The following is a 27592-nucleotide window of genomic DNA, read 5'->3' as shown; positions in this document are numbered from 1 at the left end:
TAAGTGTAAGAAGCCAGACTCGAAAGACTACTGCATTCTGTTGGATTCCATTTATATAACATTCTAGAAATAGCAAAAATCAGAGGAACAGAAAACCCTAACGCTAAACCAAAATAGAAATTTTTAAGTTTAATATTGAGAGAGATGTTTTCAGTGACTGACATACTCATTCAGTACTTTCCTAGTATCAAGAAATCTGGAAAAGTTAAGTGTCAATCAGAAAGACTCTAGGCAGGCCGGGCGCGGTGGCTCAAGCCTGTAATCCCAGCACTTTGGGAGGCCGAGACGGGCGGATCACGAGGTCGGGAGATGGAGACCATCCTGGCTAACATGGTGAAACCCCGTCTCTACTAAAAAATACAAAAAACTAGCCGGGCGAGGTGGCGGGCGCCTGTAGTCCCAGCTACTCGGGAGGCTGAGGCTGGAGAATGGCGTGAACCCGGGAGGCGGAGCTTGCAGTGAGCTGAGATCCGGCAGAGCGAGACTCCGTCTCAACAAAAAAAAAAAAAAAAAAAAGACTCTAGGCAAAGGTGGAATCAGAACGAAGGGAAGTGCAGGAATGTTCCACGGTGCTCCTAGTGAAGCTTCGTGAATGGAGCGGATTTTGTTAATTGCCTAATTAACATTCATTCCCCTCCTTCTTTCTCCTTAAAAGCACCAAACTTTGGGGAGGTATCCACCTTCCTCCACAAAGCCATATGCTTTACTACACCAGTTATGTTTATCTCACATCCTTTGGCAGAGACTGGTTTAGGAACAGAATTGTGACTCAATTCAGACTCGATTCAGATGAATTTTGAAGGAATGTCTCTCCCAAGAGACTTCTAGGAACTATGTCCTTTCTCACAGAAGAGACGAGATGATGCTTCTTCTTTTGCATGTCACTGTACCTGGATGTGATGCTTCAAACTACTGCAGCTGTCCTGCTACCAGCCTAGAACAAAGCTCAGGCAGACCTGGGAAAGTCAGGAGAATCAGAGGCAGAGCTGGAGCCCTGTGGTGCCAGACATAGGCCCTACCCTATGTCCTATATTTAAGCTAGCTAAATTGGGTTTTCCCGATGTAATACCCAATACCCTAAACAACTTAATGTCCATCCCACAATATAATATGTGTTTTTGGTGGTAGCAAGATTGGCCCACCTGAGAGGTGCTGAAAAAATAACTGAAATGTTTTTATTCTTTGAACTTTCTTTTTATATAATAATTGCTATGCACATCACGTCCCCAAACTTTTCGTCAATTCATTTTGTCTGGGTTCAAATCCCAGTTTCACCTCTTACATTACACATGTTTCTTTCTGTCTGTCTGTCTTTTTTTTTTTTTTTTTTTTTGACAGTCTCACTCTGTTGCCCAGGCTGGAGTGCAGCGGTGAGATCTCAGTTCACTGCAACCTCTGCCTCCCAGGTTCTAGCGATCTTATGCCTCAGCCTCCTGAGTAGCTGGGATTACAGGTGTGTGCTACCACGCTCAGCTAGTTTTTGTATTTTTAGTAGAGATGGGGTTTCACCATGTTGGCCAGGCTGGTCTCGAACTCTGGGCCTCAAGGGATCCACCTGTCTCAGCCTCCCAAAGTGCTGGGATAACAGGAGTGAACCACCGTACCTGACCAACAGATGTTTCTAATTTTAATGAAGTCAACTTTATTAGTCATTGCCATTATGGTTTCTGATTTTATGTCTTTGTTATAAAATCTTCCCCTTCCTCAATCTGGACTTTCATGATCCACAACTTCAAGGCTGTGCAGTTTTGTCATGTTGTGTGCAGGGCATTTCCTGGGACACAGAGTGGATGACATCCCCTTTAAGTTGTGCAAAGCAATTCTATTTGAAATCACTAGAATAAGCCCCTATATTTTCTTGTGAAAGTTGTCAAGTTTTGGCCAGGTGCAGTGGCTCACGCCTGTAATCCCAGCGCTTTGGGAGGCCAAGGCGGGCAGATCACCTGAGGTCCGGAGTTTGAGACCAGCCTGGCCAACATGGAGAAAACAGTCTCTACTAAAAATACAAAATTAGCCAGGCGTAGTGCTGCATGCCTGTAATCCCAGCTACTCAGGAGGCTGAGGCAGGAGAATCACTTGAACCCGGGAGGCAGAGGTTGTGGTGAGCCGAGACTGCGCCACTGCACTCCAGCCTGGGCGACAAGAGCGAAATTCTGTCCCCCAACGCCCCCCCCAAAAGAGAAAGTTTTACATTTTGTTATTCTCATTTAAATCTTTCAGAAACATATAATTTATTTTTGTATCTGATTTGGGATTGGAATCCAATTTTACCTGGTCCCAGGGTCCTAGTGCATCCTATCCTCCACTGGTTAGGATTGCCACTTCTGCCAGTGTCTGTATATATTTGTGTCTGTTTTTGGACTCTCTATTCTGTACTCTATTTGTTTACTCCCTACCAATACCACACAGTGTGAGCAGTCTTAGTTACTACACCTTTATTTTATATATATATATATATATATATATTTTTTTTTTTTTTTTTTTGAGGCAGAGTCTTGTTTCTGTCACCCAGGCTAGAGTACAGTGGCATGATCTTGGCTCACTGCAACTTCTGCCCCCAGGCTCAAGCGATTCTCCTGCCTCTGCCTCCCAAGTAGCTGGCATTACAGGCATGTGCCACCACCCCCAGCTAATTTTTGTATTTTTAGTAGTGACGGGGTTTCACCATGTTGGCCAGGCTGGTCTTGAGCTCCTGACCTCAAGTGATCTGCCTGCCTCGGCCTCCCAAAGTGCTGGGATTACAGGTGTGAGCCACTCCGCCCGGACTATAAAAATTCTTGATATGAGGTAGGGCAAGACTTCCACATGTCCTTTTACTTCAAAAGTGTTTTGATTATTGTTGACTCTTTACTTATGAATTTAAAAATAACCTTACAAAAATGCTTGAGAAACTCTGTGGGATTTTGAGTGAAATTAAATTGAATTTGCTGACTAATATATGGAAAACTGGCATCTTTATAATATTGAGTCTTTCCATACACGAATATAGCTTTTTTTTTTTTTTTTTTTTTTTTTTTGAGATAGGGTCGCACTTCATCCCCCAGGCTGGAGTGCAGTGGTGCAGTCATGGCTCACTGTAGCTTCAACCTCCTGGGCTCAATCGATCCTCCCATCTTAGCCTTCCAGGGAGCTGGGACCACAGGCATGTGCCACCATGCCCGAATAATTAAAAAAAAAAATTTTTTTTTTGTAGTAATGAGGTCTCACTATGTTGCCTGGGCTGGTCTCGAACACCTGCGCTCCAGGCGATGCTCCCACTTAGGCCTCCCAAAATGTTGGGAGTATTGGCGTGAATCAAGGCGCCTGGCCCTGAATATAGGTTTTCACTTTACTGCCTATTCTTGTCTTACTGCCATGGTTAGGCCCTCTAGAATAATACTGAGTAGACATAATGATAGAACACATTCTTCTTAGTGACGTTAAATGTCTAATTATTAATTAGACATTTATGATGCTGTTTACTCTGCATTTTTGGTAGATACATTTTATTAGATTAAGGAAGTTTCTTTATCTAGTTTGTTAAGGTTTTTTAAAAATTTTGTGAATGGGTAGGCATTATATCAATGGTTTTCCTGTGTCTGATCAAATGAATCAAATAATTTCTCTTATTTGTTTTACTATGGTGAATTACATTGACAGAGTTTTTTCTTCTTCTTTTTTTTTTTTAATCTGGAGTCTCTGTTGTCCAGGCTGGAGTGCACAGGGTGCAATTATAGCTCATTCAGCTTCAAACTCCTAGACAGTTGGGATCCAGCGGTCCTCCTACCTCAGCCTCCTGAGTAGCTGGGATTACAGAGGTGAGCAACTGTGCCCAGTTTGAAAGAGCTTTTTACTGTAAAATTATGCTGGCATTCCTGAAGTAAACCCAATAAGAACATATGTACATGTATGTGTGAATATGTGGATTTCTAAATTCTGGTTTAATTTAAGGTATCTGTTTGAGTAGTCATGAGTGCGGATGAGTTCTCATTTATTATTTTGTTTGATTTGATATCAGGGTTATGCTACCCTTATAGAAGGAGCTATTTGTTCCCACTGTTCTTTATCTGGAAGCATTTGTATAAGTTTGGGATAATCTGTTTCTTAACTTTTTTGGTAGTGATCTCCTGTAAAATTACTGGGGTGTGGTTATTTGTGTGGCAGATTTCATTTTGTTAATGGTCGTAAGTCTACGCATAGTTGAGTCCCATTTTGTTAATTATTTCTTCTAGGAAACTGTAATTTATTTTTTAATTCATCAGCATAAAATTATTCATAATATTCTCTTATTTTTCAAGCCACGGCTCTATCTGCCATGTCTTTTTTTCATAATACTGTTTGTGTCTCTTTTTTCTTAATCTGTCAAAGGTTTTATTTTTTTTTTTATTTTTTTTTTTTGAGACGGAGTCTCGCTCTGTAGCCCAGGCTGGAGTGCAGTGGCCGGATCTCAGCTCACTGCAAGCTCCGCCTCCCGGGTTCACGCCATTCTCCGGTCTCAGCCTCCCGAGTAGCTGGGACTACAGGCGCTGCCACCTCGCCCGGCTATTTTTTGTATTTCTTAGTAGAGACGGGGTTTCACCGTGTTAGCCAGGATGGTCTCGATCTCCTGACCTCGTGATCCGCCCATCTCGGCCTCCCAAAGTGCTGGGATTACAGGCTTGAGCCACCGCGCCCGGCCCAAAGGTTTTATTTTTATTTTTTGTTTATTTTTTGAGATGGAGTCTCACTCTGTCATCCAGGGTGGAGTGCAATGGTGTAATCTCGGCTCACCGCAACCTCCACCTCCTGGGTTCAAGTGATTCTCCTGCCTCAGCCTCCTGAGTAACTACGAATACAGGCACCTGCCACCACGCCCAGCTAATTTTTGTATTTTTAGTAGAGACGAAGTTTCACCATGTCGGCCAGGCTGGGCTGGAACTCTTGACCTCAGGTGATCTGCCCACCTCGGCCTCCCAAAGTGCTAGGCCTACAGGCATGAGCTACCACGCCTGGCCTATCAAAGGTTTTCAATATTGTTATTTCAGAGAACCAGCTTTTGGTTTTAAGAGTCCTCTCTTCTGTATTTTGTATTCTATATTATCAGTTTCTGCTCTTTATTGTATTTTCTTCATATTTTTCCTGTCACATTTCCCTGTTTGCTGAGTTGTTGTTCCTTCATTAACTTCTTGATTAAGTGCTGCGCTACTTATTTTCCAGTCTTCTTCTCTAATATAACCAGTTAAGGTTATATATTTTCCTTTAGCTTCTGTTAAAACTCCACAAGTTTTGGGCCAGGTTCTGTGGCTCACCCCTGCTGTAATCCCAGCACTTTGGGAGGCCGAGACAGGTGGATCACTTGATGTCAGGAGTTCGAGACTAGCCTGGCCAACATGGTGAAACCCCTTCTCTACTAAAAATACAAAAATTAGCCGGGCATGGTGGTATGCTCCTGTAATCCCAGCTACTTGGGAGGCTGAGGCAGGAGAATCGCTTGAACCCAGGAGGCAGAGGCTGCAGTGAGCCAAGATCTTGCCACTGTACTCCAGCCTGGGTGACAGAGAGAGACTCTGTCTCAAAAAACAAAACAGGATGAAACAAAAAAGACCCAAACAAACCAGAAAGCTCCACAAGTTTTGAAATGTATTTCCATGACCATTCCGTTTTAAATCTGTGCCCATAAATTTCCTCTTTTCCATCCTGCTCTCTGCCCATGGGGCTGCCTGTGGGAACTACCAGGGGCTCCTTGCTGTGCCTTCTGTCTTCCATTTGGGTTCAGCCATTGAGGATTCCCGGCAGGAGACAGAAGAGGAGATCGAGGTCAGGGTATTTATTTCCCTGGGCTCTTCTCTGAGATTGCCTAAGCTGCTCATGTCCCTTGACAGAAGGTCATTGCTTCTTGCATGGTGGTTTGCTCTACAAAAAAATCTCATTTGGGATTTCTCTAACTTCTGTCTGTTCTCATCTCTTTGGACGTATGGGTTGTGACAGTTCTACTGTTACTAGATCCTCCACTGTTTCTTGTGATTTCCACATATCTTACCCAGGCTGGAGTGCAGTGGTGCCATCATGGTTCACTGCAGCCTGGACCACCTGGGCCCAAGTGATCCTCCCACCTCAGCCTCCAGAGTAGGTGGGACTACACGCTTGCACCACCATGCCTGGATAATTAAAATTTGTTTTTCTTTTTTCAGAGATAGGGTGGTCTCGAGCTCCTGGGCTCAAGTGATCCTCCTGCCTTGGCCTCCCAAAGTGCTGGGATTACAGGCATGAGCCACCGCACCCATCCTTCATATTCATATTCTCTTTTTCTTTTTTTGAGATGGAGTCTCACTCTGTTGCCCAGGCTGGAGTGCAGTAGTGCAATCCTGGCTCACCGCAACCTTCACCTCCTGGGCTCAAGTGATTCTCCCGCTTCAGCCACACGAGTAGCTGGGATTACAGGCGTGTGCCATCATGCCCAGCTAATTTTGTATTTTTAGTAGAGACGGTGTTTCACCATGTTGGTCAGGCCAGTTTGGAGCTCCTGACCTCAGGTGATCCCCAGCTTCGGCCTCCCAAAATGCTGGGATTACAGGTGTGAGCCACTGCACCCGGTCAGTCCTTCATATTCTTTAATAATCCAAAAAAGCTTTTCTTTTCTTTTTTTTTTTTTTTTTTGAGACGGAGTCTCGCTCTGTTGCCCAGGCTGGAGTGTGCAGTGGCGAGATCTCAGCTCACTGCAAGCTCCGCCTCCCGGGTTCACGCCATTCTCCTGCCTCAGCCTCCCGAGTGGCTCGGACTACAGGCGCCGCCACCACGCCCGGCTAGTTTTTTTTTGTATTTTTTAGTAGAAATGAGGTTTCACCGTGTTAGCCAGGATGGTTTCGATCTCCTGACCTCGTGATCCACCCACCTCGGCCTCCCAAAGTGCTGGGATTACAGGCTTGAGCCACCGCGCCCGGCCCAAAAAAGCTTTTCAAGGTTGTATTATTCATCAATTCGTTATTTATTTTTCCCTATTCCCTGGTTATCCATGGAAACTGTCTCATTTTCTTCCCTTCCTTCCCTCCCACCCCGCACCGTGGAATCTTTTTGGCCCCCTGTCTCATTTTCTTTTATCTTATTTTTTAATTTCTAAAAAAATGCCTTCTGGAGTTGTGGATGCCACAGCCTTTATCACCTTTTCTTGCACGGTTAATCTAAATCGTATCATTAAATCTGAATTATAAGACTCTGGAAATAAACCTGGTAAACCTGCAGAGCTCATTGCTGGCTTCTCCATCTGATGGAGGTACAGTAATCACTGTGTTAGTTTTTGTAGTTAATGGTGTTATACCATTTTATGTGGAGCTTGATTTTGCACGGCTGGCTAGTGACTCGGCCTTGAGGATGAAGGGTTAGGGAGACAGAGGTAACACTTTCTTGATTTGACTTTCTTCCCTTGTGTGTTTTTGCACCTCTGCATCAAATGTGAAGGAATCACCTTCTGAAATTCATGACTGGTCCAGGTCCTTCCTCGGCCCATCTAGAGAACGGCAGCAACCTGGAAGGCAGTGCCAGGACCAATCTGTCATTGAACTTAAAATACTTTTTTTTTTTTTTGAGATGGAGTCTTGCTCTGTCACCCAGGCTGGAGTGCAGTGGCATGATCTAGGTTCACTGCAACCTCCACTTCCCGGGTTCAAGTGATTCTCCTGCCTCAGCCTCCCAAGTAGCTGGGATTACAGGTGCCTGCGCCACCACAGCGGCTAATTTTTGTAATTTCAGTAGAGATGGGGTTTCGCCATGTTGGCCAGGCTGGTCTCGAACTCCTGACTTCAGGTGATCCGCCTGCCTCGGCTTCCCAAAGTGCTGGGATTACTGGAGTCTGCTTTCTTTTACAGTAATCATATCTTCCTGAAACTATAGCCCGGCCGGGTGCGATGGTTCATGCCTGTAATCCCAACACTTTGGGAGGCTGAGGCAGGCGGATCACTTGAGGTCAGCAGTTTGAGACTAGCCTGGTCAACATCGTCTCTACTAAAAATAGAAAAATTAGTCTGGCGTGGTGGTTCGTGCCTGTAATCCCAGTTACTTGGGAGGCTGAGGCAGGAGAATCGCTTGAACTGGGGAGACGGAGGTTGCAGTGAGCTGAGATTGCGCCACTGCACTCCAGCCTGGGCAACAGAGCGAGACTCCCTGTCAAACAAAACAAAACAAAACAAAAAAACTATACCCCTTGATTTGACATGGCTATTTAAATTCTCCCCAATAGCATATTTACTCTTAAGATGTGTCAATTCTTCAGATAGCTCATCCCATCTTTTATTGGGCCATTTTCCTCTGAAGATGCAAAATATGTGGGTGGAGGCTGGAAGGTAGGAGGCTAAAACAAACAGAATCGCACGGAATCTCCTTTTTTTTTTTTTGAGACGGAGTCTTGCTCAGTCGCCCAGGCTGGAGTGCAGTGGTGCGATCTCGGCTCACTGCAAGCTCCACCTCCCGGGTTGACGTCATTCTCCTGCCTCAGCCTCCCCAGCAGCTGGGACTACAGGTGCCCGCCACCTCGCCCGGCTAATTTTTTTGTATTTTTAGTAGAGACGGGGTTTCACCGTGTTAGCCAGGATGGTCTCGATCTCCTGACCTCATGATCCGCCCACCTCGGCCTCCCAAAGTGCTGGGATTACAGGCGTGAGCCACGGCACCGGGCCGCACGGAATCTCTTTTAACTTTATGGGCAAGGTGGGGAATCATTAGATTTGAGCGCACCCCACTCATGTAACTGTTTTACAAAATAAAGTTATTCAAGTAACACACGAATTTTTTTTTTTTGAGATGGATTCTTGATATATTTCCCAGTCTGGTCTCGAACTCCTTGCCTCAAGCGATTCTCCCACCTCGGCCTTCCAAAGTGCTGGGATTACAGTTATGAGCCACCGCGCCCGGCCAGTAATGCTTGTTTAAAAATAAAAAGATAAATAAGAAACTCGAAGTAAAGTCTGCTTTGACCATCGTGCCCATCGTTCTCCTCTCTGAAGGTAACCATTACCAGCGTTTTGAGCACACTTTTCCAGTCTCCTTTCTATATGTCTTCTCAACTCTATTGCATATACAGAGTTTCTTTTTATACACATGACACCTCTTGGGGTCTCACTAAGACGCTAACGGGAGACGTGATGGCCGATTTATTTAAGGAAAGCAGACTAAATAATCGCTGATGAAAACCCACTGGGTGTCAACCCTGCGCTAGGTGCTTTCTTTGGCATGAAGGGTTCTGGAATTTCACTCGCCACAGTCGGTGAGCTGAGCCATTAGTCTAGAGGCTGGGGGGCGGGGACGGGGAGAGTCGCTTCAAAGCGAGGAGGCAGGGTTTGTATTTTGATGGGACCTAACAGAGCGCGGAGCAACTGCGAAGCAGAAAAAATACCGTTACCGGAGTTGGCCCTGTCAATAAAGCTCGCGAAGCTGAAATGCGAAATATCTGCCAAGACGGAAGCTTCCTTCGGAATGTAGGAATCGACACTGCGCCTGCGAGACTAGCCTTGGAGCCCGGAGAGGAAAGCACCAGCAGTGGCAAAAACGATGCACCGGGCAGGCAGCAACCGAGCAGCCAACCGGAGAGCGGGTAGCGCTCCGGCCCGGTGGGCAAGTGCGCCTGCGCAGACCACTGGAGGGGGCCGGGAGGGGCGGGGCTTGGGGGCGGGGCTTGAGGGGCGGTCAATGCGCCTGCGCACACCGCGCGGCGAGGTGGGGGAGGGCGGTCCGTGTGTGTCTGTGTTGTTGTTCGGCGGCGGCGGCGGCGGCGGTAAGATGGCTGCCCACGGGGGCTCCGCGGCGTCCTCGGCGCTGAAGGGGTTAATTCAACAGTTCACCGCCATCACCGGTAAGAGACGCGGTTACCGGAAGGTGGAGGGGGGGGTCCGGAGCGGGCGGCGGGTCTGCCCCGGGCTTCCCCTCACCTTCAGGCATTCCTCCTTCGGGCTTTACCCACAGCTCCCGTCCTCCCTCCTGAGGAAGAGGCGACGACGGCGTCGGGGTCTCCGGGTTCAGGCGGGAGACAGCCCCCGCGCTCCCGAGACCCTCGTTCTCTGTCTCCTAGTAGTGTGGAGGGAGATCCCCCAGCCCCCCGCCAGCCCAGACCTGGGAATGGGCCGAGTCCGCCGCCCCCGCCGGCCCGGGGACCCGGGGGCGGGAGGAGTGGGGGGCCGCACCCGGGCCACCGCCCTCCTCCTCCTCCTTCATCATCTCCCTTCTCGGTGCAGCCCTGCGGGGCGGTGCGTCTCCTCACCTCCGTTTTCCTTTCTTCCCCGGCCAGGTCATCCTGCCCCGGTCCCCGGCCTGCCCTTCCCCTTTCCGGGCCCCTCGGAGCCATCGCCGTGGCCCTGGCGGGTTCGGGCCCTCCCGCCTTCACGGCGAGGCCGGTGGGTTCGGCCGTGCCCGTACACTTCCCGGGGGATAGGCCGCCAGAAGCGGGGGTGCCGAGGAGGACCCGGGGACTGCGGCTTAGAGGGAAGAATGAGGGGGACCCCGAAGCTGAATCGGGGAGGCCTGGAGGAATCCTGGGTGGCGTTTCCCACCTCCCCATAATAAAATCATAAAGACGGAGACGATGGCGCCGGGGCCTCCTGCTGATAAGATAGGGATGGCGGCAGAAACTTCTTTGAGAGAAAATCTGTTTCTCGGTGTCAGTATCCCCGAAACCCTAGGCCTAGGTTGTTCTCTCCCTTTGGACCCCTGCGAAGGGCACACGCAGATCCTCTTACCGCCTGGAGGAAAGGCCCTAAAGCCATTCTCTGAATTCTGTCTTGTTTCTCTCTGATGGTGCTGAACTTTTCTTGCATGAGTTATTAGAGGGCGGAGCAAATGATGAAGTGCTCTGTGGAGGGATTTGAGGGAAGAGTACTCCAGTGTGCCTGAGTGTAATTTTGCCGTTCTAGTTTGTCATTTTGGAAGGAGGTCAGAATGTTAGTTCCCTTTCTCAACGGATCTGTACTTTATCTCGGAATGTGTTAGATGCGGAGAATGTTTCCATGTTAATGTTCCTAGAGTTTAACGTGCAGTATCTGGTTAAGTAAAATTTTGTATTGTTTTAACTACTACAGGCTGTATACTAGTTAAAGTTTTATATTAAAGCTAGCTTTATTTTTTTGCTTTGCAGTGATAACGAGATATTTGACGCATTGTTATCTAGCTTGTGGGCATGGAACATCAGGTCAAAGTTAGTAAAGTAAAATTTGTAATGAAATTGGGGTGAGGAGTTACATGATAACTTCTCTTAATATTTTTAAACTTTGTGATTGGATTATTGAAGATATAAAGGATTGAATTATTAAATATATAAAGGATTTCGTAATGTCTAACAAATCATTGCTGTGGAGAAGATTATTGTGTATGTAAGTTAGTGTTGATGCGTTATGCTTATATAGAAAAATTTTCGCAGTGAATCTGATAGAGAAGTGAATATCACTATTAATCCTTTCTTTAGATTTCCTAGAGATAGTTTATGATGCCACTTGGGCCTGGCGCGGTGTCTCACACCTGTAATCCCAGTAGTTTGGGAGACGGAGGCTGGAGATTCACTTGAGGCAAGGAGTTGGAAACCATCCTGGGCAAAACATAGTGAGGCCCCATCTATACAGAAAAAAAAAGTGAGCTGGATGTAGTGGCACCGACATGTAGTCCCAGCTACTGGGGAGGCTGAGGTGGGAGGATTGCTTGAGCCTAGGAGTTCAAGGCTGCAGTGAGTTGATCATGCCACTGCACTCCATCCCTGGCAGGAGAGCAAGACCATTTCTCAAAAAACAAAAAGAAGGAAAAAAAGCCACATTATTATTATTATTTTGAGACAGAGTCTCGCTCTGTTGCCCAGGCTGGAGTGCAGTGGCACGATCTCGGCTCACTGCAACCTCTACCTCCCGGGTTCAAGCGATTCTCCTGTCTCAGCCTCCCTAGTAGCTGGGACTACAGGCGCCTGCCACGAGGCCCGGCTAATTTTTGTATTTTTAGTAAAGACGGGGTTTCATCATGTTGGCCTGGCTGGTCTTGAACTCCTGTCCTCAAATGATCCACTCACCTCAGCCTCCCAAAGTGCTAGGATTACAGGTGTGAGCCACCGTGCCTGGCCCTAAAAGCCACTTAATTAATTTTCAGTTTCTTATGCTAATTACTAGTCTTCCCAAACTCTGATTGGTTTAACTCCACTTTACTACTTCTGTTGCAACATTTTTATTAGGTGCACAAAAAAACCAAAGTGTGATGAGGTGAATTGACTCACTTAATTGCTTTAATTCTGTTTCTGTTAGTCTACACAGCTTGATTTCTGGATCAAGTTGGAGGCCCTCCATCAGTAGACAATGATGTCTGAAAATCTACAGAGGGAAGATACCTCAGAGTGTTCCTGAAATACTGTGAATTTCTATTGATAATTTTTGGGATTCTTCTTACAAGTTAGTGATTAACCATTAGAAACACATGATTGGTTTCTTTTTGCCTTTTTTACATGCCTTAAAAAGAATTTTTTTAGAGTTCTCTCCACATATGTTTAAATCGTAGTGTTTATGATTAAAAGGTATTTTACATTTATTAATTGCTGGATGAATTATAGTGACCTTAATCACTTATGCTCTGATTTCACAGAGGTTTTACTTGGAAGCTCAACATTCTTGTAAAAACAAATGCATCATCAAAAATGTGAGTCCTTATTCCTTAGGCAGGAGGGAAAAAAAGAAAAAGAAAAAAATTAAAATAAATGTGAGTCTTATCTTTTCTTTGGCATTTAGAAATAGAACGGAAAATTGAAAGATTTTAGAAAAGTCTTATTTCTTACTGAATAGAACAGATCTCTCTCTGATTCAGTGAGTATGACATAATGACTGAGTTTTGATTTTTTTTGTTTTTTTTTTTTAAGAGATGGAGGTCTCCTCTCTTTGTTGCCCAGGCTGTTTTCCAACTTCTGGGCTCAGCCATCCTCTTGCCTCAGCCCTCCCAGTAACTGGGGCTACAGGTGCACATCAGTGTGCCTGGTTCAGTAATGGCTGATTAAAAAAAGAGATTATTAAAAAGATAATATCATAATAACTTTTTTTGTTGTTGTTGTTTTGAGATGAATTGGGTCTTACACTGCCACACAGACTGAAGTGCAGTGGTCTGATCATGGCTCACTGCAGTCTCCTCCTCTTGGGTTCAGGCGATCCTCCCCCCTCAGCCTCCAGGGTAACTTTCTATATTTTTTGTGGAGACGGGTCTTACTTTGTTGCGCAGGCTGGTCTTGAACTCCTAGGCTCAAGCAGTCCACCCACCTTGGCCTCCCAAAGGGCTGGGATTACAGGCGTGGGCCACTGCACCTGGCTGAAATAATTTTGATAAAAGGGAAAAGAACTAATCCTCCTTCTCACAACAGCAATATTTGTTTTACATATTCCACTTCTTGTTTATATACTTATTTTTACATTGTAGATCATAGTATATACAATTTCTGAGATTTCTTTTTCTTTTCTTTTCTTTTTCTTTTTTTTTTTAAAGATGGTCTTGTTCTGTCACCCAGGCTGGAGTACTGGAGTACAGTGGCACAGTCATAGCTTGCTGCATCCTTTACTGTCTGGGCTCAAGTGATCTCCTGCCTCAGCCTTCAGAGCAAGTTAGGACTACAAGCGTGTGCTGCCATGCCCAACTAAAAGACACAGTTCTGGAATTCTCACTAACATTATGCCATAAACAGTTTTTGCATGGTCAGACTGATAAGCAGGTGGCCAAGAGAAGTTACGACCTTTGTAGTAACCATACTGAGAAGCTATATACAGCATGGTTTGCCATTTATGCTTGCTTTTTGGGTCCCCCCCCACAGAATTTCACTAAGTCACCCAGTCTGGAGCGCAGTGGCGTGATTTCAGCTCACTGCTGCCTAAGAAAACCAGTCTTGTTACTTTTATAGTCATTCCACATTTTACAATGCTACTGTTTGATCTCCTCTGATTTATCATACATGGCTTTGAATTACTGTTGAACACTTTCAGAAGTCATATCAATTCTCAAAACATGAAGGAAAAATATGCGGCTGGATCTATTCTGAAATAGCAATTTTTAAAGAATGTTTTGAAGCTGGGTGTGGTGGCTCACACCTGTAATGCCAAGCACTTTGGGAGTCCAATGCGGGTGGATCACCGGAGTTCAGGAGCTTGAGACCAGCCTGGCCAACATGGTGAAACCCTGTATCTGCTAAAAATATAAAAATTAGCTGGGCATGGTGGTGCGCGCCTGTAATCCCAGCTACTCAGGAGGCTGAGGCAGGAGAATCTCGTGAACCCAGGAGACAGAGGTTGCAGTGAGCCGAGATCGGGCCACTGCACTCCAGCCTGGGCGACAGAGCGAGACTCTGTCTCAAAAAAATAAAATAAAATAAAATAAAATAAAATAAAATAAAATAAAAGTATTTTGAGCCATGCAGTATTCCATTAGCACCAACTTTGGGCTGACATGTACCACACATATAACTAGTGCACATGTATAATCAGAATAATTCATGGAGTGAAGGTGAGGGATACATAGACACTATAGAACAGGTGCAAAATAAACTAGAAGGTAAGGACAAATGTGAGGGCATAGAAAGTAGAGGCTAAGAAGAGTACAAGAGGTTACTGGTAGAGAAATTCATAGAGCTTTGTGCATAGTGGCAATCACATACTTCAGAAAATTATAGAACCTCAGTTGTAGAAGAGGCCTTAATCTTTCAAATTGTTGAGTGAGTACATATTTATTATAAAAATTAGGAACTGTCATGTTTATAGTATTTAGCTTGATGGCCAATTTCCATTCATATTCCTTTTTTTTTTTTTTTGAGACGGAGTCTCACTCTGTGGCCCACGCTGGAGTGCAAAGGCATGATCTTAGCTCACTGCAGCCTCTGCCTTCTGGGTTCAAGCAATTCTCCTGTCTCAGCCTCCTGAGTAGCTGGGATTACAGGCATGCGCCACCGTGCCCGGCTCATTTTGTATTTTTGGTAGAGACTGGGTTTCTCCATTTTGGTCAGGTTGGTCTTGAACTCCCGAACTCAGGTGATCCTCCCGCCTTGGCCTCCCAAAGTGCTGGGATTATAGGTGTGAACCACTGTGCCCAGCCTCATTCATATTCTTTCGTACGGAACATTTCCTTTCTCTTGGGTTAATATTAAAATGTGAGGCCGGGCGCGGTGGCTCAAGCCTGTAATCCCAGCACTTTGGGAGGCCGAGACGGGTGGATCACGAGGTTAGGAGATCAAGATCATCCTGGCTAACACGGTGAAACCCCGTCTCTACTAAAAAATACAAAAAACTAGCCGGGCGATGTGGTGGGCGCCTGTAGTCCCAGCTACTCGGGAGGCTGAGGCAGGAGAATGGCGTAAACCCGGGAGGCGGAGCTCGCAGTGAGCTGAGATCCGGCCACTGCACTCCAGCCTGGGCGGCGGAGCGAGACTCTGTCTCTAAATAAATAAATTAAAAAATATTAAAATGTGATTAAGTTCTCTGTGTCTGGAAAGGTGGTCACAGTATTATAGATGTTAAGATAAAACTTCAGGAATTTTAACAATAGTTTCAATAGGTGATAATTAAGTTTCAGAATTTCTTTTTTTTTTTTTTTTTTGAGACCAAGTCTCACCCTGTCACCCAGGCTGGAGTACAGTGGTGCGATCTTGGCTCACTGCAGTCTCTGCCTCCCCAGTTCAAGTGATTCTCCTGCCTCAGCCTCCGTAGTGGCTGGGACCACAGACACGAATGCCCGGCTAAATTTTTTGTATTTTTAATGGAGATGGGGTTTCATCTTGTTGGCCAGGCTGGTCTCAAACTCTTGACCTGAGGTGATCCACCGACCTCAGCCTCCCAAAGTGCTGGGATTACAGGTGGGAGCCACCACGCCTGGCTGAAGTTTCAGAAATTTAAGGGAGGTAATTTTGAGTTGCGAATGGAATCTTATTAGTAAATTCATTATTTATTGTTAGACTGCTATGTGCCAGGCGTGGTTCATATCTTAAGGATACAATTGTGAGCAAGCCATGGCGTCTGTCCTCAGAAAGCTTAAAGGTTAACAGGAATAGAGACACATGAATAGGTATTAGAATCCAGTGAGAGAATGGTAAGGAGCTAATACGGGAGCACTAAAGAGGGAGGTCAAGAAAGGCTTCCCAGAAGAAATAATTTTTTATATAAAATCTGGAAGATGTTTCTGGTAGGAGGAACGTGCAGAGACTTGGAAGAGAATTGGGCAGACATATATACAGACAGAGATGAGAGAGGTGAGACAACAGGTTTAGGGAATTGATAATTCCAAATGAGTAAAGCACAGCTAGTGCAATAAATGGACTTCAGGAGATAAATGGGAGATTGGATTGGGCCTTGTAAGCCATGTTAAAAAAAATCTTGGCTTTATTCTGAGAATAGTGGGGAGTCAAGGGTTTTATTTAGAAGAGTGAGACTGGGCACTGTGACTTACACCTATAATTCCTGCACTTTGGGAGGCTGAGGTGGGAGGATCCCTTAAGGCCAGGAACTTGAGATCAGCCTGGGCAGCATAGTGAGACCCCATCTCTACAAAATATATTAAAAATGTATTTATTAAAAAGGAGTTACATCTGATTTGGCCTTTTTTTTTTTTTTTTTAAAGAGTTACTTGGCTGTAGTGGAGAAGAGATAGGTTCAGAGATCAGGATTGTATAATCAGTATAATACTGTTGTATTAACCCAGGAAAGATAGATAGTGGTGTCCTGAAAAAAAGTTAGTGGCAGAGAAGTGGACTCCAAAAGATAAGGGAAGAAATCAGAGTTAAAATGAAGTTTAGGATTCTGTTTTGGACACCTAGGTATGTAACAGTGCTATTTATGAAGGTATGGAATAGCAGAAAGGTGTGGGGAGAAGGTGGTTAGCTCAGTTTTGGATAAGTTAAGGTGCTGCTGATAAGACTTCCAAATGGAGCTGTTCAAGCAGGTGAATATTTGGATCTAGAAAGAAGTGTGAGAAATCTGTCATATTGATGGCAGTTAAAGTTATAAAAATGGGGCTGGGCGCGGTGGCTCACACCTGTAATCCCAGCACTTTGGGAGGCCAAGGTGGGTGGATCACCTGAGGTCAGGAGTTTGAGACTAGCCTGACCAACATGGTGAAACCCCATCTCTGCTAAAAATACAAAATTAGCCGGGCATGGTGGCGTGTGCCTGTAATCCCAGCCAATCAGGACATTGAGGCAGGAGAATTGCTTGAACCTGGGAGGCGGAGGTTGTAGTGAGCCAAAATCGCTCCATTGCTCTCCAACCTGGGCGACAGAGCGAGACTCTGTCTTTTTTTTTTTTTTTTTTTTTGAGACGGAGTCTCGCTCTGTCGCCCAGGCTGGAGTGCAGTGGCCAGATCTCAGCTCACTACAAGCTCCGCCTCCCGGGTTTACGCCATTCTCCTGCCTCAGCCTCCCGAGGAGCTGGGACTACAGGCGCCCGCCACCTCGCCCGGCTAGTTTTTTGTATTTTTTAGTAGAGACGGGGTTTCACCGTGTTAGCCAGGATGGTCTCGATCTCCTGACCTTGTGATTCGCCCGTCTCGGCCTCCCAAAGTGCTGGGATTACAGGCTTGAGCCACCGCGCCCGGCCAAGAGACTCTGTCTTAAAAAAAAAAAAAAAAAAGTTGTAAAAATGGATGAGGCAAGGCCTAGTGGCTCACACCTGTAATCCTAGCACTTTGGGATGCCAAGGTGGAAGGATTACTTGAGGTCAGAAATTCAAGAGCAGCTTGGACAACATAGCAAAGAGCCTGTCTCTACAAAAAGTAAAAAAAAATTAGCTGGGCCTGGTGGTGTGTGCCTGTAATCCTGGTTGACTTGGGAAGATTGCTTGAGCCCAGAACTTTGAGAGTACAGTGAGCTATGCTCCTGCTGCTACCCTCCAGCCTGGGTGACAGAGAGAGACCTTGTCTCTAAAAAAAAAAAAATTAGGAAAAGAGAAAGGATGGCATCTTGCAGGAGAGAGTGTAGTGTGGGAAATAGTAGACTCCAGGACACAATGCTGAAGGGACACCAACATCTGGGGGACTGCAAAGAGGAAAGTGCAGAGAAGACTCAGGAAAAACCAAAGATGTAGGAGGAAAACCAGGAGAATATCATGGCACTTAAAACATCAGGAGTGGCCACGCATGGTGGCTCACACCTGTAATCCCAGCACTTTGGGAGGCTGAGGCGGGTGGATCACACGAGGTTAGGAGTTTGAGACCAGCCTGGCCAATATGGTGAAACCCTGTCTCCACTAAATATACAAAAAATGAGCTGGGCATGGTGGTGAGTTCCTGTAATCCCAGCTACTCGGGAGGCTGAGGCAGGAGAATCGCTGGAACCTGAGAGGTGGAGCTTGCAGTGAGCCGAGATCGTGCCACTGCGTTCCAGCCTGGGCAAGATGAGAGTGTGACTCTGTCTCAAAAGAAAAAGAAAAGAAAAGTGAAAAATTATTTTGTAAACGGAATAATGATTACTCTCTTTTTTTTTTTTTTTTGAGACGGAGTCTCGCTCTGTCGCCCGGGCTGGAGTGCAGTGTCCGGATCTCAGCTCACTGCAAGCTCCGCCTCCCGGGTTTACGCCATTCTCCTGCCTCAGCCTCCGGAGTAGCTGGGACCACAGGCGCCCGCCACCTCGCCCGGCTAGTTTTTTGTATTTTTAGTAGAGACGGGGTTTCACGTTGTTAGCCAGGATGGTCTCGATCTCCTGACCTCGTGATCCGCCCGTCTCGGCCTCCCAAAGTGCTGGGATTACAGGCGTGAGCCACCGCGCCCGGCCAATAATGATTACTCTCTAATTTGTCCTTTGTTTAGCTAACACAATTAGCTTCAAGGTGGCTCTCTTCTGTCCCTGTGGCACTTCAGAATCTTAGTGTTGATACAATTCACGTAAGTGCTCCAAGGTGCTTTGGGTTTATCCACTCACCCTGTCAGGTGGATAAGTCAGATGGGGGTTGAAGGCCAGGCAGGTAAGCAACTGGTCTCCAAGACTGGGATGGTCCTGCTATGCCCCACCTTATGCTCCCTGAGGCTCTGAGCCGAGTTTCAGGCCTCTGCCATGTCCCTACTCTTCCATGCCCCAGCTCCACAGTTTCCCAAGGATACAGTGAAGCCAGCTGGCACCTGATGGTCAGGCAGGAGGGGAACAAGTACCCCAATGTCCATCACAGCCAAGAAAAGAGGCACAGTGGCCAGGCCACAATCTGGAGCGGGTGAGGGGGCCAGCTCCGCCCATCCCAGTGGGATGCCTGGCCCTGAAGCTCCAGAGAGGGTCCGCTCGCCCACACAGGCACTATCCACACGCTCCTCTCAGGGACCGGCTTGTTGGAGGGCTTGTTGCCAATGTTCTTATACATGATAGATGCTCAGTAAATGTTTGCTGGCGTGGAAACATTTACGCGTTGCGGCGGCCTGCCAGTTTAGCCCACGTGCCTGGCCTTCTGCCCTCCCTCCCCAGGGCAGCTGTACCTCAGCCCCTTGTGGTAGAGATGATCCCCAGACCAGGTGGTGACGGGCCCCGCTAGGTTGGGCTGTTGTGTCCTCTGGCTGTGGCTTGGTCAGGCTGGCGTGCAGCCAGGCGAGGACTTGGCGGGCTGGGCTGCCTATAGCCTAATCTGTTTTTAGTCTCCTGTTTTCCAGAATGTCATGTAAGTGGAATCACAATATGTAGCCTTTTGAGTCTGGCTTCTTGCTCTTAAGCTTTTGCATTTGAGATTCATTCATGTTGTCGTGGTTCGTAGTTCCTTCCTATTTATTGGGGAATAGTATACCATTGTATAGTTATACTGTGGTTTGTGTATGCATTTATCAAATGAAGGATACTTTCCAGTTTGGGGATATTATAAATAAAGCCAGAAACAGTAGTGTACAGCTGTGTGAATGTCTTTTGAAAAATACCTAGGAGTGTGTTTATTGGATCGTATAATAATAGTTATATTAACTTTCTAAGAAGCTGACAAAGAATTTGTGGCCTTCTGGTATAGTGACTTTCTAAAGTCACTTTGGAAAGTGTAGTGGCTTTGAGAGGCTGTGGGAGGATTGCTGGAGGCCAGGAGTTTGACGCCAGCCTGGACAACAAAGGAGACCCCTCCCCATCTCTATTAAAAAAATAAGAATAGGCCGGGCGCGGTGGCTCACGCCTGTAATCCCAGCACTTTGGGAGGCCGAGGCGGGCGGATCACGAGGTCAGGAGATCGAGACCATCCTGGCTAACACGGTGGAACCCTGTCCCTACTGAAAAATAGAAAAAATTAGCTGGGCGTAGCGTCAGGCGCCTGTAGTCCCAGCTACTCAGGAGGCTGAGGCAGGAGAATGGCGTGAACCTGGGAGGCGGAGCTTGCAGTGAGCCGAGATGGCACCACCGCACTCCAGCCTGGGCGACAGCGAGACTATGTCTCAAAAAAAAATTAAAAAATAAAAATAATAGTAATAATAAAAGAGAGTTCCAGTTGTTCTGCATTCTTGCCATCATTTGGTATTTTTAGTTGTCTTTTTTTTTTTCTTTTGGTACAAGATCTCACTCTCTTGCCCAGGGTGGAGTGCAGCCGTGTTGTCGTAGCTTTCTGCAGCCTCAAGCTCGTGGGGTCAAGTGATCCTCCTGCCTCAGCCTCCTATGTAGTTGGGACTACAGGCACACACCACCATGCCCAGCTAATGTTTTATTTTCTGTATAGATGAGGTCTTCCTGTGTTGCCCAGGCTGGTCTCAAACTCCTGCCTTGGTCTCCCACAGTGCTGGGGTTACCGGTGTGAGCCTCCACGCCTGGGGTTTTTTTGTTTGTTTGTTTTTTGTTTTTGAGATGGAGTCTCACCCTGTCATCCAGGCTGGAGTGCAGTGGCGTGATCTCGGTTTATTGCAACCTCTGCCTCCTGGGTTCAAGTGATTCTCCTGCCTCACCCTCCCAAGTAACTGGGACTACAGGCGCCCACAACCGCGCCCGGCTAATTTTTGTATTTTTATTAGAGACAGGGTTTCACCATGTTGGCCAATCTGGTCTTGAACTCCTGGCCTCAAGTGATCTGCCCGCCTCAGCCTCTCAAAGTGTTGGGATTACTATGAGCTACCATGCCTGGCCATTTTTTTTTTTTAAAGCTATTTCAATAAGTGTGTAATGGTATGTCATTGTGGTCTTAATTTGCATTTCTCAGATGACTAATGATACGGGGCATTTTTCATGTAATAACGTACCATCTATAAATCTTTTTTTTTTTTTTTTTTGAGATGGAGTCTCACTCTGTTGCCAGGCTGGAGTGCAGTGGTGCGATCTCGGCTCACTGCAGCTTCCACCTCCCAAGTTCAAGCTGTTCTCCTGCCTCAGCCTCCCAAGTAGCTGGGATTACAGGCGCCCGCCACCACACCCAGCTAATTTTTTGTATTTTTAGTAGAGATGGGGGTTTCATCATGTTGGCCAGGATGGTCTTGATCTCCTGACCTTGTGATCCTCCTGCCTTGGCCTCCCAAAGTGCTGGGATTACGGGTGTGAGCCAACGCGCCTGGCCACCATCCATAAATCTTTCACGCCCCAACCTTTAATTATTAGATTCAACAGACATAAAATTACTCTATCAAATTGCTGTAAATGTTTCTGAATGCTTCCACTGGAATTTGTATTTTTATCTTGTCACAGACTAGTAAGAGATAGCTGGTCTAAGGACTACCGTTTGGGTAGCACTGGCCTAGGTGATGGCAGAACAGGAACTGGAACTCGGGCATCTTGGCTTCTAGGTGCATGCATTTCCCACCATTAGCACTAGTTCCCGCACCACTGGTTCCTTTTGTGAACTGATGAATGTTTGCCTTATCTATCCCCTAACTTAATAATTCGATTTCGTGTTTTTTGGTATGCATTTAAAAATGTTTTCAATATTTGAAAACTTAAAAACTCCAGGATTAGAGGCTGAGGTTAAAATTTCAGCTTATTTCTCACAACTATCATCCACTCCCATATCCTTGGCAAGTAGTTTAGCTTACTTTGGTATCATTGCTGGGGAAAATGTGGAACAGAAAAGTAACCTCTTATCCCTGTCATTTCTGTACAGGGATGAGGATGATTGTTTTAAAAGTCTCTGTGACTGCTGTACTTTGGTTTCTGGATGGTAGTGAAGAGATGATCACTGTCCTTCTTTTGGCACTGAGAGTAGTGTAGACAGTGTGCGTAAGAATATAAACTAGAAGATAGCAGCATGAAAATGGCCATCATAAATTGTGTGCCACGGCTGGGTTAAGTAATGCCCTTTGGTGCCATTCATTAGCAAGTGTAAGACAGATGGAGAGAAGGACAGATAAAGGAAGTTTCAGAAGGGGGTTCATGTGGTGAGAAACAAAGTAGGACTCCTGTCATGGGGTATAGATGACTGGATTAGATTAAGCTACCCTGCCGCTGCCTACAATATTGGAGCCTCAAAATAAGCCCGTTTTTAATTTGTTTTTTCTTTTTTTGTTTTTGAGATGGAGTCTTGCTCTGTCACTAAGACTGGAGTCAATGGCGCAATCTTGGCTCACTGCAACCTCCACCTCCCAGGGTCAAACGGTTCTCTTGCCTCAGACTCCTGAGTAGCTGGGATTACAGGCGCGCATCACCACGACTGGCTAATTTTTTTGGTACTTACAGTAGAGATGGGGTATCACCATGTTGGCTGGTTTCTCCTGACTTCAGGTAATCTGTCCACCTTGGCCTCCCAAAGTGCTGGGATTACAGACGTGAGACACCGTGCCCAGTCCCAATAAGCCCATTTTTAACAAGTTTGCAAATAGTTTAAATCTGTAAACTTGTCAAACTTGTTTTATTAGCCCCCGCTTAAAAAACAAAAAAAAAAGTTATGTTCTTCTAACTGCAGTAAGATAGAAGTCCAAATTCTTTACAGCTGATCCATCAGTAATTGTTAAGTACCTCTCGGGTATATAGGTAAAATGTAGGTAAAATGTGTAACTTCACTAAACTTGTTTATCACTGTTCCTTGCCTTACATCATTTAGCCCTCCTTACTTTTCAGCCTCTTCCCTTTCAGTTAACCTTCACTTCTTCATATTCCTCTGTGTAGCTCAGTGATAGTGTTATTGGCAATTGCAGTAGGACAGTTCTATCCATTCCAGAAGTTGAACACTTTTAGTTGCCTTGCTGACAAATTACAGCAAATTGAGTGGTTTAACACACATTTATTCTGTCATGGTTCTGGAGGCTGGAAGTCTGAAATAAAGGTTCGAGTAGTCTTTTGGGGGACATTTTTCAGTCCACCACATCACCCCTGGCTTCTCTCCACGAAATTCCAGTAGTGTCCCCAACTCCCCAGGCATGAAACACCAAAAATGGTCTCTCATGTTACTGAATGCCTCCAGGGCTTCGACACTGAGAACCACCGGAACCTTTAATTCTCTTTCAGTTAGCTCCTGTTTCTAAAATGATTCACTAAGTGTTACGCTAAGAACAACTGATGATACAGGAACAGATGGCTTAGTTTGGCTTTATTTAAGAAAGTGAATGGTATACTTTGCTTCATGGACTTCTTTCTAGCACTACCTTTGTTCAGACTTACCAAGATTTAGCATGTGCTTCCTTTTTAAAAAATCTGCGTATGTAGTGGCACTTTTTTTGGAAAGCTCTTGCAGGTCACTGTCCTGACAGAATCCAAAGATGGAAGTCATCCTGTCACATTATTTATTTATTTATTTAGAGATAGGGTCTTGCTCTGTTGCCCAGGCTGGAGTGCAGTGGCGTGATCTTGGCTCACTGCAACCTACGCCTTCTGGGTTCAAGTGATTCTCCCACCTCGGCCTCCCTAGTAGCTGGGACTACCGACACCCACCACCAGGCCTGGCTAATTTTGGTTATTTTTAGTAGAGATGGGGTTTCGCCATGTGGGCCAGGCTGGTCTCCAACTCCTGGCCTCAAGTGATCCGCCCACCTTGGCCTCCCAAAGTGCTGGGATTACAGGCATGAGCCACCACGCCTGACCTCAGATTGTTACCAGTGGTATGGTAGCACCATCTCGGGAATATGCTCCCTAAAGGTTAGGTTCTCACGTTAAATGGTTGTGTGAAGACTGTAGAAAGGATGGCAAAATAGTCTTTCCCCATCCTCTAACTCTGGACCCTGAGTGTTGACATCATCTGCCCCAAAATATTACAGTTGTTATTTCCTTTACTATAGTTTTATTTGTTGTGCGTTGTAATGCCATTCGCTGTAGAATCCTTTTAATAAATTCTCTTGTAATGTTTAACTCTATAGACCTATGAATCTTAGAAATTTTAGAATACATACTGTACTTCTCTTTATATCAGCTTCTATATCAGCTCTCAATGCTTCTCAGTCACACTGGAGTGCTGTTACAGATTTCTTTGAAGCAGATCCCTTGCATGTATCATTTTGTTCTCTATGCATACCATTCACTTTCTAGTGTAACAGTTTTTTGCTGTCTTCATTGTACTGCTCTTAAAAAAAATGAGTGTTTAACTTGAATGAGACACATGTTCATAGCATCAGATGAGTGAGAAAAAGAAAAATGAGATGTCTTTCTCTGCCTGTTTACTGTCAAAAATGTATTTCTCCATAAGCTATATATATTCACACTTTATACGTCCATGTCATTTACATATAGAGTACTGTAAACTTGGGACTGTCTGTCCATCTCCCTCCCTCCCTCCCTCCCTCCCTCCCTCCCTCCCTCCCTCCCTCCCTCCCTCTCCCTTCCTTCCTTCCTTCCTTCCTTCCTTCCTTCCTTCCTTCCTTCCTTCCTTCCTTCCTTCCTTCCTTCTTTGTCTTGTCTTCTTTTCTTTCTTGAGACGGGGTCTTGCTCTGTCACCCAGGCTGGAGTGCAGTGGCGTGATCTCGGCTCACAGCAACCTCTGCCTCCTGGGTTCCAGCGATTCTCCCGCCCCAGCCTCCTGAGTAGCTGGGATTACAGACTCCTACCATCATGCCCAGCTAATTTTGTGTTTTTAGTAGAGACAGGGTTTCACATGCTGGTCAGGCTGGTCTTGAACTCCTGACTTCAAGGGAGCCACCGTGCCTGGCCAGTCTATTAATAGCTAACTGCTAATTGAGAGGTATCCCAAGTTCTTTAATGTGAATTTTTTTTTTTCTTTAAGAGACAGGATTTTACTCTGTCACCCAGGTTGGAGTGGTATGATCATAGCTCACAGCAGCCTCAAAACTCCTGGACTTAAGCAATCCTTCCACCTCAGCCTCCCGAGTAGCTGGGACTATAGGCACTTGCCACCACGCCTGGCTAATCTTTTTATTTTTTGTAGAGATGGGAGTTTTTTACCATGTTGCCCAGACTGGTCTCAAACTTGTGACCATGTTGCCCAGACTGGTCTCAAACTTGTGAGCTCAAGCAATCTGTCTGCCTCCACCTTCCAAAGTGTTGGGATTACAGTGTGAGCCACCACGCCCAGCTGAATTCTCTCTTTTTTTTTTTTTTTTGAGACGGAGTCTCGCTCTGTTGACCAGGCTGGAGTGCAGTGGCCGGATCTCAGCTCACTGCAAGCTCCGCCTCCCGGGTTTACGCCATTCTCCTGCCTCAGCCTCCCGAGGAGCTGGGATTACAGGCGCCCGCCACCTCGCCCAGCTAATTTTTTGTATTTTTTTGGTAGAGACAGGGTTTCACCGTGTTAGCCAGGATGGTCTCGATCTCCTGACCTCGTGATCCACCTGTCTCGGCCTCCCAAAGTGCTGGGATTACAGGCTTGAGCCACCGCGCCCGGCCTGAATTCTCTTAATTCACAGTAGCGCTTCATGAAGTTGATAAATCCTCATTTTATGACTGAGGAAACTGATGCCTAGAGAAATTAGTAACTTACTCAGAGTCACACTAGTGAATGACAGAAGTAGGAGTCAAACCCAGGTTTATCTGAGTAGTTTCCGGGCTCTTATTAACTCATGTCTATTCTGTACTCCTTAGCATGAGTACAGAAGGGAATTTGAAGAATATTTTCTCTTTGTTACTGGGCGTAAGACAGGGCAGAGGCAGGCCGGGCGCGGTGGGCTCACGCCTGTAATCCCAGCACTTTGGGAGGCCAAGGCAGGTGGATCATGAGGTCAGGAGATCGAGACCATGCTGGCTAACACAGTGAAACCCCGTCTCTACTAAAAATATGAAAAAATTAGCCAGGCGTGGTGGCGGGCGCCTATAGTCCCAGTTACTCCGGAGGCTGAGGCAGGAGAATGGCGCAAACCCGGGAGGTGGAGCTGGCAGTGAGCCGAGATCGCGCCACTGCATTCCAGTCTGGGGGACAGAGCGAGACTCCGTCTCAAAAAAAAAAAAAAAAAAAAAGGCAGGGCAGAGGCAAAGGTTTTTATACATTAATTTTAACTTCTTGCTGTGTCTGTGGCTCCAGGTGCTTAATGTCTTTTCATGCCCTAAGTTGCCCTCACGTGGTACTGCAGGCCTTTCTGACCTCGTCCCTGAAAGGCACTTGTGACACTAAAGCTACTTACATCCCTCTTCTTCTAAATCAACACCCTTTTCCTCTATGTATCAACTCTAAATTCATTGTTACTAGCTTCTAAGAGAAGGCAATATGATTGAATTAATTTAGATTATGAAATGATTGATACATCCTTAACTCTAGTAAGTCTTCATATTTTTAAATAGGATGTTTGTTTACCCAAATTAATCTCTGAATTGGAAGTATTTTAGGCAGCATAATAACATGAAAAAAAAATAGGCACTTAGGAAAAGACTTTTGGGCTCGGCAGACTAAAATGTTGACAGGCCTGCTGCTTGAGGATTGACTTCACAAGTTCTGATTCTCATCAGAACCCACAAATTCTCTAAATGGTTCCCCTGGCAGTGGCATTGGAGTTCTGGTAGGTGAAGGGTGCTGGAAAGGGTGGCAACAATATTTGTATGCAGTGGCATTTTTAAGTTGAATTTCCTTTTTTTTTTTTTTTGAGACAGTCTTGCTCAGTCGCCCAGGCTGGAGTACAATGGTGTGATCTCAGCTCACTGCAACCTCCGCCTCCTGGGTTCAAGTGATTCTCCCACCTCAGCCTCCCGAGTAGCTGGGATTATACGCTCCTACCATCGTGCCTGGCCAATTTTTGCAGAGACGGAGTTTCACCATGTTGGCCAGGCTGGTCTCGAACTCCTGACCTCAGGTGATCTGCCCCCCTCAGCCTCCCGAAGTGCTGGGATTACAGGCGTGAGCCACCATGCCTGGTATAAGTTGAATTTCCTATGACCAGATAAGTTTGTGAGTGAAAGTAGCCAGCATTGGTTGCTGTTACGGCAGAAGTGAGTTTAACTTCACCATCAACATGTTCTTTCTGCTTTTTTGTGGTGCTGTAGTGCAGTATGAGCACTTAGACAAGAGCCACAATAGTGTAAACTTGGCCACTGAGTTCTCTGAAAAGAAAGTTTGGTCCATACCTTGAGAAGCTAGTTTTAGGGTTCATTGGGAGGCAGATGTTAACAGATTGTGCATCTCTGCTAGAACAAGCAGCCAACAGTAGTCTTCCTGTAAGAAACCTTTAATTTTCAGCTGCTGTCTAAATTAAAATGGTAGAGTACAGTAGTCACTGAACTTTTTTTTTTTTTTTTCCGAGACGGAATCTCGTACTGTCTCCCAGGCTGGAGTGCAGTGGCACGATATGGGCCCACTGAAAGCTCCGCCTCCTGAGTTCACGCCATTCTCCTGCCCCAGCCTCCCGAGTAGCTGGGACTGCAGGTGCCCGCCAC

The 27592-nt window shown here is 46.0% G+C and overlaps 1 protein-coding gene and 1 pseudogene across 3 annotated transcripts in view; one reads left to right on the top strand and one right to left on the bottom strand.

The window, feature by feature from the left end:
- Positions 1 to 9085: 9085 nt before the first annotated feature.
- On the bottom strand, positions 9086 to 10686 carry LOC126947978 (collagen alpha-1(I) chain-like; annotated as a pseudogene). The gene has a single exon (XR_007723279.1). The product of XR_007723279.1 is annotated as a collagen alpha-1(I) chain-like (transcript).
- Positions 9666 to 27592, top strand: part of UBXN7 (UBX domain protein 7) — an 86734-nt gene continuing 68807 nt past the window's right edge. The window contains exon 1 of one of the 2 annotated variants that reach the window (XM_050779179.1): positions 9666 to 9799. In XM_050779179.1, the coding sequence (XP_050635136.1) occupies positions 9727 to 9799 (73 nt within the window). In that variant the 5' untranslated portion in view covers positions 9666 to 9726. The remainder of the gene's footprint in view (positions 9800 to 27592) is intronic. The other variant, XM_050779180.1, reaches the window with a different exon arrangement.

Source organism: Macaca thibetana, chromosome 2 (assembly GCF_024542745.1).
Source record: "Macaca thibetana thibetana isolate TM-01 chromosome 2, ASM2454274v1, whole genome shotgun sequence".
Classification (NCBI taxonomy): Eukaryota; Metazoa; Chordata; class Mammalia; order Primates; family Cercopithecidae; genus Macaca; species Macaca thibetana.
This window is presented reverse-complemented; position numbering and strand designations above follow the sequence as displayed.